The sequence below is a fragment of the Embiotoca jacksoni genome, unplaced genomic scaffold (genome assembly GCF_022577435.1).
Source record: "Embiotoca jacksoni isolate LCO1_2020_lvr unplaced genomic scaffold, fEmbJac1.0.p SCAF_4, whole genome shotgun sequence".
NCBI lineage: Eukaryota > Metazoa > Chordata > Actinopteri > Embiotocidae > Embiotoca > Embiotoca jacksoni.
This window is the reverse complement of record NW_027185392.1, coordinates 4,147,279-4,161,324: the sequence shown is the minus strand read 5'-3', so window position 1 is coordinate 4,161,324 and position 14,046 is coordinate 4,147,279. Positions and strand designations below refer to the sequence as shown.

The 14,046-nt window shown below is 39.3% G+C and overlaps 3 protein-coding genes across 6 annotated transcripts in view; all 3 read left to right on the top strand.

Annotated features, from left to right (window-relative positions):
* The window catches only part of LOC138209212 (phospholipid-transporting ATPase ABCA1-like), a 36,858-nt gene extending 34,106 nt beyond the window's left edge, over positions 1–2,752 (top strand). For all 4 annotated transcript variants that reach the window (XM_069167629.1, XM_069167631.1, XM_069167628.1 and 1 more), the window contains exon 49: positions 82–2,752. In XM_069167629.1, coding sequence (XP_069023730.1) covers positions 82–225 — 144 coding nt within the window. In that variant the 3' untranslated portion in view covers positions 226–2,752. The remainder of the gene's footprint in view (positions 1–81) is intronic.
* A 344-nt stretch (positions 2,753–3,096) lies between these two features.
* Positions 3,097–5,033, top strand: spink4 (serine peptidase inhibitor, Kazal type 4). Its single transcript, XM_069167632.1, has 4 exons — positions 3,097–3,212; positions 3,822–3,853; positions 4,101–4,213; positions 4,845–5,033. Exons 1-4 carry the CDS (start codon positions 3,161–3,163, stop codon positions 4,888–4,890), a joined length of 243 nt encoding a protein of 80 aa, XP_069023733.1. The 5' UTR covers positions 3,097–3,160; the 3' UTR covers positions 4,891–5,033.
* Positions 5,034–5,494: 461 nt separating this feature from the next.
* stra6l (STRA6-like) lies at positions 5,495–14,007 on the top strand. The gene is made up of 18 exons (XM_069168305.1): positions 5,495–5,631; positions 5,938–6,010; positions 6,641–6,741; positions 6,980–7,110; positions 7,201–7,321; positions 7,511–7,556; positions 7,737–7,862; positions 8,219–8,292; positions 8,726–8,834; positions 8,974–9,127; positions 9,260–9,335; positions 9,741–9,822; positions 10,131–10,179; positions 10,517–10,634; positions 10,719–10,838; positions 11,274–11,437; positions 12,108–12,251; positions 12,359–14,007. The coding sequence occupies exons 1-18, from the start codon at positions 5,606–5,608 to the stop codon at positions 12,598–12,600; spliced, it is 1,956 nt and encodes a 651-aa protein (XP_069024406.1). The 5' UTR covers positions 5,495–5,605; the 3' UTR covers positions 12,601–14,007.
* Positions 14,008–14,046: the final 39 nt, after the last annotated feature.

The window sequence follows — 14,046 nt, the reverse complement described above, 5'->3', positions numbered from 1 at the left end:
GAGCCGATCAGAACTAGCCCGCGACTCCGACGCAGGAAAAGTCGTAACTTGTTGTTTTTCCCCTTCCTCTCCGCCCTGCAGGTGTTTGTAAATTTCGCCAAGGACCAAAGTGACGAGGACCATTTGAAAGATATCCATCTGAGCAAGCGGGACGCCATTGTGGTGGACATTACCCAGCTAAACTCTTTCCTCACAGACAGCAAGAGCAGGGAGAGCTGTGTCTGATTCTACAACATACCATCAGTGGCCGTTGCATATTATGTGCTTCAACCACCCTCCCAAACAACCCCGACAACATGGACCACTAATTCGTCGGGGGGGCGGGGGGGAGACTTTTTTTTTTTTTTATTTCTATTTTTTTAGTCTTTTTTAATTATCATTTCTCAGTGGACCTGCACTTCAGCGCACAGCCTCGTGAAAAGGCAGAGACTGCAGGTAATCGTGACAGACACTGAAACAATGAAAACTCAATGCAAATCAATGCAAGAAACATATATAAATATATTTAAGACAGATAGTTCCGTGAGGGTTGGAGACTGGTGCTTCTCCTTCACTAGGTGGAGAAAAGACTCAGAACACTTGAAGCGACGCGACACCGGGATTTTAATGCTGTGTTTGACTGGAAAGCAGGTAGCCCGGCTACACACTCAACGACAACACAAAGGGGATGACGGGATGAAAAGTCTCTGGTTTTTACATCGCCGTTCCTCAAAGTAGTTATCAGTAGTCAGTGGGACTGTGTAAATGCTACTCTGTCGAAGGAATCAAACAAAACAACCAATTGGGATCATTCACTGCCAGCTATTTAACAACCGACTGACTACTTTTTTATTCAGGGTCAATTTCTCTCTCAATTTCTCTTCGTTACCAAGCGCAGTTATTTTGTAAAGCAAACGATGGTTTAAAAGAAACATTTCCAATCCAGTTTCAGTCACAAATCATCAACACAATTTATACTAATGAGATTTCTAAAGATAATTTAATTCTTCTGGACAAACATAATCTCTACAGAGTTTTGTTTTCTTTGTTTGGATAACAATCAAGACTGCTAACCAAGTTGTCTTTTCTATTTGTTGCTATTGGTGTTTTTGACATTGTCCAGCACAGTGCCTATACTGGTGGAGAGAAATTTCAGCACTCCATTAAAACTCAAAACAACAATGTATGTAGGCTGCCAAGGAATGTAAAAGACAGAAACCCAACATTCATCAAAGCACAACAACAACAAAAAAACACGTTTTTTTTTTGTGTGTGAAGAAACTTGACTGTTTAAATGGTGTCCTTTACTGTCAAAAACATAAAGACAAAAAAATATTGTGGTTCCTTGATGTCTGTACGAGATGTGCAGTCGGCTATACTGGCTTGTTTTTTTTTACTCAACCTGCCCTCTGGAAGTGGAACTGAAGGTGAATCGGAGCGGACACAGGAGGGCTCCAGGTTGGTGGGGAATTTGGACTGGTTTATGTATTTACTGCATGCTTCTCAACTGGGCCACACACCTGGACTACCAGCACTTTGACGTGCGCGTGTGTGTGTGTGTGTGTGTGCGCAAAGCATGCCGCCGGATGTGCGTGAAGACTGAAGAGGACGGAATTCTTTACTGTTGGGTGGAGTCGAAATATGTTGTACAAAAGAAATCAAAATATGATCGAACGAATCGGACGGAAAAGCTTTTATCGACGTGCGAGGGCAGCGTTCCAGACCTGAGCCCGTACCGATGTGGATATTATGTACAGTAGCAAATTTGTGACGTCGAGTGATTTAAAAAAAAAAAAAAAACGAAAAAAAAAACTACACAAAAAAAAAAAAATGTTACCAGTGGAGTGAACAACCAGTATCTGTGCCAAATGGAGCTGACCATGTTGTCTTCGATCAACCAGCATAATCTGGAGGAGGCAAACGTTTCAGTTCGATTTCAGTTCTTTATCCATCTGCTCAGTCACAGATGTCCTCCTCTTCTCATTGTCAGCAGCTTGAAACAAGAAAAGCACACATGTCCGATGTGAGCTCTTTCATTCAGTCTTACTTTCGACTGAAAGTTCTTTCTATCCTCTCGTGATGTTGCCAAATTCTAATCTTTGTGTTCGCTCACATCCGTAAACTGTCACGTTGAAGCTACATGTGCTGCCGGAGACTCGAGTTTCAGATGCGAGGTTGAGATATTCACCCAGAATTGTTTTAAAGCCAGACTCAACGCGAAGGATTGTTGCAATTAGATTTGTGCTTGTAACACTTTATAGTCCAAAAATGATCATATTGAGGGTTTAAATTGAGGACAGACCATCATTACAAGTGATAATAATATTGGAAGTGGTTTCTGTTATCTCTAACAACTGCCCGGGAACTTAAGGCTCTCTGCCACCAACACCGAGGCTCTGATCCTTGTCCCACCAAACTTCTCAGTTAAAAAAAAAATTGAGCAACTTTGTAATCTCTGGTTTCAACTACATAGAGGGAGGGATTTGGTTTGGGCAAAGGAAACATGTCAAAACAAAATGTCTGCACTGGAAACAGACACGAATCAGAAAAGCTTTGTTCAAAACTCAAAGTGGAGAACGAAGGCTTGTTTGATTACGACGGCAGTGAGGTGAAGAGAGAAATGCAGGACAGTACCAAGGTGGTGATTTTTCTCCTCTCGTGCTCAATATTATCATTTGTTTACATTTTTAAGTATTACAGCTGTTTCAGTCTGTTATCCATTGTGTATAGTTACTCTTTACATTAATAAAAATTCATACGTTTTGAAAGAAAAGACTCCAGACTGAATTATTTTTGAATTAGTTGTGTGCGACATATAAAAATAAAAATAAAATAATGTGGGCGCGTCACATGGAAGTTTGTAGCTTCTGACTAAACAAAAGATGTGTTTATTCTCTATATGTGTGTGTGTGTGTGTGTGTGTGTGTGTCTGTGTGTGTGTGTGTGTGTGTGTGTGTGTGTGTGTATGTGTGTGTCTGTGTGTGTGTGTGTGTGTGTGTGTGTGTGTGTTAAAATGTGTGCTGATGACTATAAGTTTCTAGACTTTGCATGCGTTTGTGTGTCCATTTTCATCTGCTGTGTTCCCACACTCACACTCACACACACACACCCACACACACACTCACACACACTTACACTGCCCATACAAACAGAGGCTCAGGGTTATTCATCCACCGACATCATGACGGGGAGAGTTGTTTTTCTGGGACTTCTGCTCATCTGTGTGGCCGCAGGTAACAAAAGACAAAATGTTCTTTTATAAAATATCACTTCTTTTTTTTTAAAGTATTTTCAGCTGCTGTCATCTGAGGTTTGTTATGGAATAAACTTTTAAGTCGATGGAGTGACTTCTGTGTCGAAGGCTTAGTTTGAAACGACATATTGAACGTTTTTTATCGTTTTAAAACTTTGAATTAAAAAGTGATTTAATGCAGATTCTTATCTTTTAAAATGAACACGAGAAAAAAATCAAATGTCAAAGTGAAAACAGATCTCAGCGGTGATCTAAATTAAATGATTGGAATTCATTTTAGAAATAACATATTTGAAAAAAACCTTTGATGCATATTTTAAAGGCACTTTTCAGTGTAATATATTCTGACATAAAGCTATAACGTGTAAAAAAAAATTGTCATGAGACTATACATAATAGACACTCATCCACCTATATTTCTATCTGTGAGCAATAGTAGATAATAAATATCGGGGGAATAATTCCCAGCATGACTTCATGTCATTTGAATTAGTGCAGTTAGTTTCGTAAAGCGGTGATATTTGTCTTTATGATTTGGGTTGCGTATGTACTTACTCCTGATTTTAATTGTTGTCTGCTTCTTGTAAAGCTGCCAAGGAGAAGTCTGGACTCATGAGAAAGGTGACATGGATCTTTTAATAGAAACGTTTGAGCCTGTCTAGGAAAGGGTTTTAGTGCAGTGCTGTTTGCAGGTGTAAGAGGGAATAATAATAATAATAATAATAATAATAATAATAATAATAATAATAATACAATTCATGTAGAATGACCTCTAATTTACAAATCGTACTTCTATATTTAGAAGACTTTTTAATTGAAGCTTGTATTACAGTAGAATATAATATTCTGCTGTTTAATTTTCCGGCAGGCCTCCTGTCCTGACATGGGGGAGATTGTGGCGTGCCCCCTGAACCTTGCTCCTGTGTGCGGCAGCGACGGAAACACATATGCCAACGAGTGCACCTTGTGCGTCCAGAGCCAGTGAGTACACACAGCTGCTCCACACTCACACTTTAGTTCAACATCACCTAAATTGACTTCAGGGAGGATGAAGTGCTGGAGCTGCCCTCTGCTGGTGAAAGGATTTAAACACTCCGGCATCTGATTCAATCGACTGGGAAGCCTTTCATTCATCTTCACAGGAAATAATCAAATTTGTCAGCGCTAGAAAATGATTGTTCTGGTGGCTGGTGAATTATTACTTTTTAGCAGTCATGAAAACTTGACAGGTTTGTCCATTAAATCTAATGATGGACGGCTTTTAGTCGACTAAGCATTTCTTCTGTCGGGTGGGTCGCTCTTCCTGAAACTTTTTTGAAGAGTGAAACTGCTCTTTTAAAAGAGAGCTTTGTCTCTGTACTGTTTATCTATCCCTGTCATTCCTAGTTTATTTTAGGCCTTATACGGAGTGAATTCATGGCTCCTATCACTTCATCTCCAGCCCACTCACACTTCCAGACATTCAGAGATGATGAATGAGCGTCATTATGAGGTCTGATTACCCAGAAGAATCTTGTGACTGGCCTCATTTTCACCTACTGATGCAAAGTTGAGCTGAATCACTGCTGACAGGATGAATCACAGCCACGTCGTGTCATCATTCTCTCTTTAGAGAAACCAGGACGGACATCTTGATTGTCAAGGAGGAGAGCTGCTGACCGGCACAGCTGCTGATGTCACCGGCAAGGAGGCCAATCAGGATCCGATCATCATGAAAAAAAAATCTCTCAAATGACTTCTGGACTATCGCCTGTCCTGAGTGTTTGTCATTGTCATGAGTAATAAATTTAAAGCAGCAGAATCCTTGTGATATTTTCTTTTATTATCCAAGAAGTCAAGATTGCACCGAATGAATAATCAAAATGAATAATTATCTGGATCATGCACATTGAGGATGATATAAAAAATTTTGCACTGAATCTGATATCTGAGGGGAAAATAAGATGAAGGAAAGTGTGATTTAATCATTTAGGTAATGGGATCTGAGTGACCTCCCTTCGTAAAGTGAAGGCAGAAGGTGAACGATCGTCCGGTTATCTCAGCGACTGAGCTCACTGTTTACTCTTCTTCTACTGAGTAACACAGCGGTCAATATGATTTCAGAGAGAAAGAGTGTGTGAACACAGAGAGAGAGAAGAAAGACACACACACACACACACACACACACACATACACACACACAGGGGACATAAAAAAAAAAACAGTGGCAACAGAGTGTTGATACCTGAGGTCAAAGGTCAGATTTGTGAGTCACATGTTTTGAACCAGGAAACAGGGAAACAGGGAAGTGGAACCAACCTCCAGTCGCTTCCTTTGCCTGTAGTGGAGCAGAAACCGAGCTTTTCTCCACTTTGATGAACTGACTGACGAACGATGATAAGAAACCCGGTGGAATATAAGTGAGTACAGACTTGAAATACTTTGTGTGACTGTTTAAAGCGTCACTGTGCCGCTCTTTACTCTTGCTCATGTCATGTACGGTTTAGGACTCCTGCTTCATGCTGTGCAGGAGGTTGTAGAAACACACATTAATCTGTGCTGTCTCAGGTCACTGTCTTTGCTATCCTGTTCTCCATACAGTCCACCTCTTTCATTTGTCCTCAGGTTGTCCCCCCCCCCGTGTTGTTCTGCTGCGTGTCCTTTCACTTCATATCAATTAGACTGCATCATGTTACATAATGTTTTTCTTCCCACACCTTCTCCAGCGACTCCACAGTTCAGGACTGTCAAAATGGAGTCTCTATGGACTTCTTTCTGCATCTGTCACTCATACCAGCAGTGAGTTCTCTATTCATTCAACCCTGCTCTATGAACAAAGGAAAAGATAACAATAATTAGATCCACTATGATTTCCAGAAAATATGTCTGTAGTAGCTGGCAACACCACATGCGTTTGTTTTAAAACTGTAAGAACTGCGTGTTTAATGTTCACCAGTCAAGAGCTTTTTTAGCACCCACAATTCACAAATTTGCGTCCGAGAATGACAAATTACTGCATTTACTAAATATACCGATCAGCCGTAACATTAAAGACACCGACGAGTGAAGCAATAAGTCTGAAACAACAATTCATCACCGGGAGGATCATCATGTTCAGACCATATTCAGTCTGATTGAGAGAAGTCTTCAGTTATTTTATTGGTCATTTTGAAAACTGTAATTTGGGGCGCTATTACTATAAACTATATGCGTGAAGTACATTCACTGCTACAGCAACAATGAATGAGCAGATACAGCAACATGTGGGGATAAAATATTAGACCGCTCTCCAACATGTAAACATAAAGTATGTCAGTTGATTGCACACACTTGCCAAAATCCAAACAAATCATGCTTCCATTCAGGTTTTGTTGTTGTTGTTGTTGTTTCATTTGTTCACGTATCATGTGCTGTCATCTTGTGGTCCAGGTGTTGATTGCAGGCGTGCTGTCATTCCTCCAGAAAAGAGCCCAGAAGCTGGGTATCGACCACAGACTGCCCTTCCTGAGGGGGCGTTTTGCTATTGTGGTGTAAGTCAACAGCAGCAAGAACGCTGTCAATAAAAAGAGAACATCTTGACAATATTACCAGTGCTGATATCATAACTTTAACTCTCTCCTATAAAAATGTTAAATCAGTAAGAATGTGCAACAATCGGCTTCCTCTTTTTAAGATTCCTCCGAGGTTCCTTCTCTGTGATATTCACCACGCTACTAAATCATCCACACGGATTTTTCTGAGTCTATCATTTTTTCATTATCATTGCAGGCCGTTGGATACGATGGGCACCCTCAGTAATCGTTGGTCCTATGGCTTTGCGTTTGGTGCCGTGTCGAGCAGCGTCCTGCTGCTCTTCTCTGAGCGTTACCTCATCTTCAGTGTCCCGGCCTGGGCCACAGGTACCTTATTATCCGGTAACATCTTTTCCCACACACAAGCAACACATTAATGAGTTGTCTGACGCCGTGTTCTCTGACTCTGATCCTCAGCTATAGTGTACCTGGTTGGAGCTTTAGAAGTGGGCCTGGTGTACTTCCCGTTCTTCGCCTGTCTGTCCACACCGTTCAGGATGGCAGGGGCCTCGCTGGGAATACTTTACTCTGTGGCCTGGTAAACATTTACTTATCTATTTATCTATTTATTTATTTACACCTGTGCGTGTTTGTAAAAACATGCACACACAAAAAAAAACTATAACAACACTGATATCATGGTGACTTTACTTCCAAAATGCTGATAGGAAATGTGAATGATCAGATATTAATAACCTACATGACGCATCTCTGTGCTTGTTTGCAGGATCGTCGTTACAGTCTGGGATACGTTCACCTGTCCCAATGGTAAGGTAGGTGAGTATTGAAACCCATCGTAACGTGCCTGTTGCCATGTGCTTTCCTCCCGAGCACCCAGCATCCTTCACCGAAATAAATCAGACTGAAGGACATTGAGTTGTGAAGTTGTCTCTGACTGTTTAGATATTGTGAAGAACAAAGTAACGACCGACTCTGTGTTTATGATTTGAAAGGTTTTGGGTAAATACCAGAAGGTAATCATCCAGTGGCCCTGCATCCTCTCCCTCATCTTCCTCTTGGGACGATTCATTTACATTCTGGTTAAAGCTGTTCGAATACGTCTGCAAATGGAACGAGAGGTCAGAATACCTGCTTAAAATTTGGCGATATCGGGGAGAGAAAAGCTACACAAAACACTTTACATCACATATATAGATGAATTGTATATGACGTATGTTGTTTGTTGCTTTTATTCTACTTTTTTCTTTTTTTTTTTTTTTGCTTCAATTTATTCTCAATATATTTTTGTATTGTCTTTTTGCTGTGAACATCCTGCACACCAAGTTATGTGATGTTGGATGTTATCCTAACAAAGAAATCCTAGATTTTTCAATGATAGATTGGAAACTCACCGCTGGATTTAAAGTGATTATATGAAAGTGTTTTATAAATAATAACCTTTGTATGAGAATAAACATGCTGAGTCTGCTGGCAGGACCTTGAGGAGCTGATTGAGTACCACCAGCTGCAGCACGTTCAGAGACTGCTGAGGAAAACACCTGAACACGGGTAGAGACACACGCTGGTACACATGCACCTGTGCGGCTATCAAAAGCTTCTTCTTGTACGACCAGATAACGTAATACTCAATTCATTTCCTCAATTTTTTATTTATAAGATTTGACAGTGATAATCCATCAAAGTGACATCATATCTATTTACCAATACAGTTGTGTGTTGATGAAGTTCAGTGCAGACTGACTGTAAAACGGTCTGGTGTGTTCAAGTGCTGCTGGTCGTTTTGAGTGTTTGAGAGTCGGCCTTCGAAATGATTCGACGTCCTGAGCTTCAGAGTTTCATGTTCTAAATTTCTCTTAACAATGACACTGCAGCTGCTCCTGACCTTCAAAGAGAAATGTCTTGCAGCTGCAGTATTATACCGGCATTAAAAAGAGAACAACACATACTCATGGAAGCATTGACCTGCCTGTCTGTGGTGCAGGAAGCAGCTCAGCTGGCTCCAGAGCCGACTGTACGAGTGGGACCCCTACTTCAAGTTTCCTAGCAGGATAATCGGCACTGCCATCATATCCCTTATAGGCCTATATACGGTACACACATACACACACACAGACACACACACACACACACACACTTACAAAAAAAAAAAAGTAATCCCTTCACTTTGTTTCATAAGTGTTACTCTTTTTGGTGCTGCTGTATTTATTTGTCTTTGTACTATTTGTCTAGATGACACTGGCGGACTACAGTCTCAGTAATGTTGCTTTCGATGAAGTAGAGAAGTGGAAGAATACTCTGAAATATCTGGTTACCTCTTGTAACCAGACTGAAGCTATAGGAGCCATGATACCACAGCTGGAGGAATTCATCGACGTGGCCAGGAGTGAGTCTACCAGACTTTATTATCTGTGTGGTCAATGTTTCTTTTTATGAGAAAGGTGGATCTGAACTAGGCCCGATATTTATACCGATATAAAGTAAAGATTAGCTTTGATTTGTTTTTTCTTCATGACAGAGTCTTGGTTAGCCACCACCATCTTTGCCAGTCTGAACTCTGTCACCTACATCTTCCACATCCTGGCATGTTACAGGTAAGAGACCTAAAACAAAAATAAGAATACTAAAATACAAATAATTTTGATTTAGTTTATGGGAAGTAAAGATGGAGTTTTCCTACCAGTGAGCGCAGAAGCAAATGTGCATTTTGCATATCTATTTTTGCTGCTATTTCTAGATTTCTAGACTTTTTACATGAATAACGAGTTGTATGTACCTTCGGTTGTGATTTTGGCTTCATGCTGTTTTTAATTTCTTTTCATTTTTGTCTCTAATTTGTTGTTATTTTGTTATTATTGCTGTGTTTTAACTTGTCAGACTTTGTGCAGCACTTTGGCCAACGTATGTTTTGGTTGAATGTTGTCATATACAATAGATAAACTGACTTGACTCACATTTGGCTGCACTGTAACCAGTCAGATATCATACTGTCACCTCAGGAAACACTTGAAGAGACTGTGGAAAGGACAGAAAGGCTTTCTTCCTGAGAAGTTCCACAACCCCAACTCTGCTACCAGTGTAGTAAGTGAAACACACACACACACACACACACACAAAACATACACACATAAAACATAGCAGATGTTTCAGGGTAATTTGGCGCTGAAGGCTCCGCCAAACGCCGACATGTGCAAGTGTCAACAATGTGTGATTTGATGCGTGATTTGACGCGTGATTTCAATGTTTCAGATATGTACAATATATTGCTGCTGTGTTAGAGTGTGTTTCTGAGTGCCTGTCGTTGCTTCTTATTGCTCCGCTGTTCACGCACACTTTCAACCAAGAAACTTTAAAAATGACCAAACACCTTTTCTCACTCATTTTTGCAGGCTTCTATTGCAAGATACTCTGGATGGCAGATTGCTTTTACACTGTGGGGTAAACATTATCCTCCTCTGAACACATGAACAACTGATATGTACTGTGTAAATGTTAAAACAGAAACAACAGTTGACCTTATAAGGACATCTTACATTCCTAACAGGCCTAAAATGTATTTTTCTTAGCAGTGTTAATTACCCCTGACCAAGTACATTTAAAGGGTTATTCATTTATTTGACTGCTTTGCCATGAAAATAATGAAAAATATGCAACAAATTGACCTGACATATGAAACAGGTAGTTTATTAGAATCAACCCCTGCAGCACTATATTGTTTCAGAATCCTTATTTATATCATGTAAATGTTTGTTTGTTGTTGTTTTGTTTTTTTTAGGTTACCTGATTGTCCATTTTGTCCACTTTCTGTTTGCTATGCTGTTGGTCTATTTGTTTGTTCTTCCTGTACAGCACGGAAAGGTACTGAGCATGCTTTCCAACCTGGGAATCATAGTGTAAGGCTGCTTTTTATGTGTGATTGTGGCTACTACATGAAGGGATGGATAAATAGTGATTTTCACTTTGCTCTTGTGTCTCAGCCTGACCATCGGTCTGGTGATCAGCCTGGTTATTGTACAGGTGATTCTGGTTCAGGTCTTCTTCCTTCAGGACAAAATGTCTCCCACAGATAAACAGAAACCTCTGGCTCTCAACAACAGGTGAGGTTATCTCAGCATTATGAAATGTCACAATGAAAACCAACATCCTGTACATCGGTGAACATTAACTGTCGAAACGGGGAATGGTGGTTGTAAAAAGTCAAAACACATATATCATTTCATCATTTGTTGTAAAGTCATCATTTCTGAGGCCATAAAACAGGAACTTCCTCACATGCTCAGTAGTTTAAAGGTGCTTCAGTGACTTTGTGGAACCAGCAGATGTACAATATAAAGTAGAACTGTGCTAAAAAAAAAATATCTCTGCACTTTTCTTATCCATTACCATCGACGAGACATCTGATCAATCCTAAACCCCAAAAGAACGGGTATTCGTGACAATCCCCCTCATGCCCTTTTGTCAGATGTAAATAGAGTAAGTGATTCAAAGAACAGTAACTTATAATCACAATGTCCCCTCCTGGTCCTCTTCAGGAAGGCGTTCCACTGCTTCAACTACTTCTTCTTCTTCTACAACGTGGTGATGGGGATGAGCAACTGCATAGTGCGGCTGCTTTTAAGCATCATGGTAGGCACATGGCTGGTGTCCCGCATCGACCGAACCATTATGCAGAGGGGATATGAAACCATGGATGCCGGTAAATTCAACCGAAAAATAAAATAAAATGTTTTTTTTTTTTAATGAAATTTAAAAACCACAAAAGATCAAAGCCAAAACTATATTTCTTCTTCTTTTTTTTTAAAATTATATTCTTTAGTGGTCATAAACAACTTTTTCCTTCCTGTTTGTTTGGGTCATAGTCAATTATCCAGGGCTACCAGGAGGCGGCAGCATTTCACTTGCTTTGTCATCATGTCCTCCTCAGCAATAATATCTAAACAATAAAAAAAAAAAGGGTTAAATTATTTAAATTAAGTAATATTTTCTTATAGAGACCTGCCAGAGACAATTTATATAAACCAGCAGGTTGTAGCTTTATTGTCATGTTTATAGTGGCATGTGAACAGTGTATAAATCTGATTTGTTAGGCAATTTGATCTGTTATTATGCAATTTTTTTATTTTTAAATTGAATTTTAACGTAAATATTTTCCTTTATTTCTGTTTTATGTGAATCACTGCATGACATTTTCTTGCTGTAAAGCCATTTGAATTGCATTTCTGGTATAAAAGGTGCTATACAAATAAAGTTTGTATTATTATTATTATTATTATTATTATTATTATTATTAATTGGAATTACATCAATATTGTAAAGCAGCACTCCTGCTCATCTGTGGATCTAATAGTATTTCCTGCATGTTCCAGGCTACAACACATGGATTGGGATGATCTTTGCCGACCATTATCACAACAACCCAGTCATGGTGTGTTTCTGCCAGCTGCTGGTCTCCAACACGCTGGAGAAACGCGATACATCTGCGTACTCCACATTCAACAACGCTCCACCAGGTCAGTGTGTGTGTTTGTACCTCTGTCATCTACAAGTACTGCTTTCACCTGTCCTCTATCTAATCTTTCTCCTGCTTTTGTTTCCTCGTCATTTTAATTTTTTCCAGAATTCCCTGTGAACAGCCGGGCCAAAAGGCGCTGGGCGATGCTTTACACCTTAGTGAGAAACCCTCATTTGATCCTGCTCAGAAAGCACCACCTCTCCTCATCTTCATCTTTGTCAACATGCCCAGCTCCCCAGTCAGACACAGTGGTGCGGGCGTGGGTCATGGCATCTCAAATGCAGCTCCATCAAACAGTGTCACAGTCACTACCAGAGATCACCGTCATACCAGCAGAAGACTGTTAAAAAAAAGCGAAAAAAAAAAAAAAAAGCACATCCACTGTTTTATCAAAAAATATGAACTGGAATCCAAACTGAATGATGAGGTGTTAAAATGCGTCTCTCTGTGTTGCAGAAGGAGAGCTGGATTGTTTTAAATTCGTGTTATCAACTCAGGGTGGCAGTTTGAGGGGTTTAATAGGTTGTCCTGAAAATGTAACTTCTTTTCACTCTTGGTCAAATGTCAGTTCGTGCCCCTTCGGTCACTGAATAGCCAGATCGAAAGCATCTGCTGTAAAAGTAATTTAAGTGAAGTTTAAACTACTACATTTCTATTGTACTATTGTAATTTCTTCTCTATATGTCTTTGTGGATTTTCCCTAAACTTATCAAAAGGTGGCATCTATAAAATGTTATAAAATCAAACGATTAATAATATTTGAATAAACCCCTCTGTAAAATCTATATCACAATATAGTTGGGAATATAACTGGAAGGTTTGGTGTTTGTATAATATAAGTAGAGATTTCTCAGTTTGAGAAAATGGTCTCTTTATGTATTGTAAAATTCAAAGCCTGATATAAAGCTATAACATTTTATTCCTAAAAACATGGTGAAAATTCTCTCTTTTTTGTATGGCTGTTGGCAGTATTTTCTCACATATGGAGCAATGAAAAGAGATATCCAAAATGTATCAGTAAAAAAAACCTTTGACTTTAATATGCAAAAAAAAAAAAGTGAAATTTTGTTTTTGAGCCTGACTTTATTCTTTGTTCAAATTTCTCTTCTGTTCTACAGAAAGCTTATCATACAATAAATAAATAAATAAATAAATAAATAAATAAATAAATAAATAATTGTCTGAATACAAGCAATCAACCAGGGGAATTGCATGGTGATATATATTTGGTAGCAGCCTGTAGTGGCTTACCCTGTAACGCAGGGGTGTCAAACTCATTTTAGTTAAGGGGCCACATACTGCCCACTTTGATCTCAAGTGGGCCAGACCAGTAAAATCATAGCATAATAACGCATACATAACGACAATATTTCTCTTTGTTTAAATCATTGGTGAAGGTTTTTGGATGATAAACCCTATTTTAAGGTCTTTCTACAATAAACTAGAAACATAAAGACCAAAAACTCAGACATCAGCCCATTTACGCTGTTTTTGAAGCAATTACTGGATCGATTAAAAAAAAAAATAACAAAACGTTTGTACTCATAAACCTCCATTTTCTCATAGAAATGCAATTTATGTCTTTCTGTAATTTTCACACTTAGCAAAGTCATCCGGCGGGCCAAGCTGGACCCCTTGGCGGGCCGGATCCGGCCCGCGGGCCGTATGTTTGACACCCCCGCTGTAACGTGATGTGACAAATTTTTAAAAGCTATAATTTCCGACAACACGTAAAAGCAACATATTAAAAAAAAACAAAAAACAAAACAAAAAAAAACCTGTCTGTTTTTTTC

Coding starts and splice junctions, on each gene's coding strand:
- spink4 (XM_069167632.1), top strand. CDS start 3,161: ATGACGGGGAGAGTTGTTTTTCTGGGACTTCTGCTCATCTGTGTGGCC. Junction 3,213..3,821: donor GCTCATCTGTGTGGCCGCAG/GTAACAAAAGAC, acceptor CTTCTTGTAAAG/CTGCCAAGGAGAAGTCTGGA. Junction 3,854..4,100: donor AGTCTGGACTCATGAGAAAG/GTGACATGGATC, acceptor ATTTTCCGGCAG/GCCTCCTGTCCTGACATGGG.
- stra6l (XM_069168305.1), top strand. CDS start 5,606: ATGATAAGAAACCCGGTGGAATATAA. Junction 7,111..7,200: donor TGTCCCGGCCTGGGCCACAG/GTACCTTATTAT, acceptor TCTGATCCTCAG/CTATAGTGTACCTGGTTGGA. Junction 10,839..11,273: donor CCTCTGGCTCTCAACAACAG/GTGAGGTTATCT, acceptor GGTCCTCTTCAG/GAAGGCGTTCCACTGCTTCA.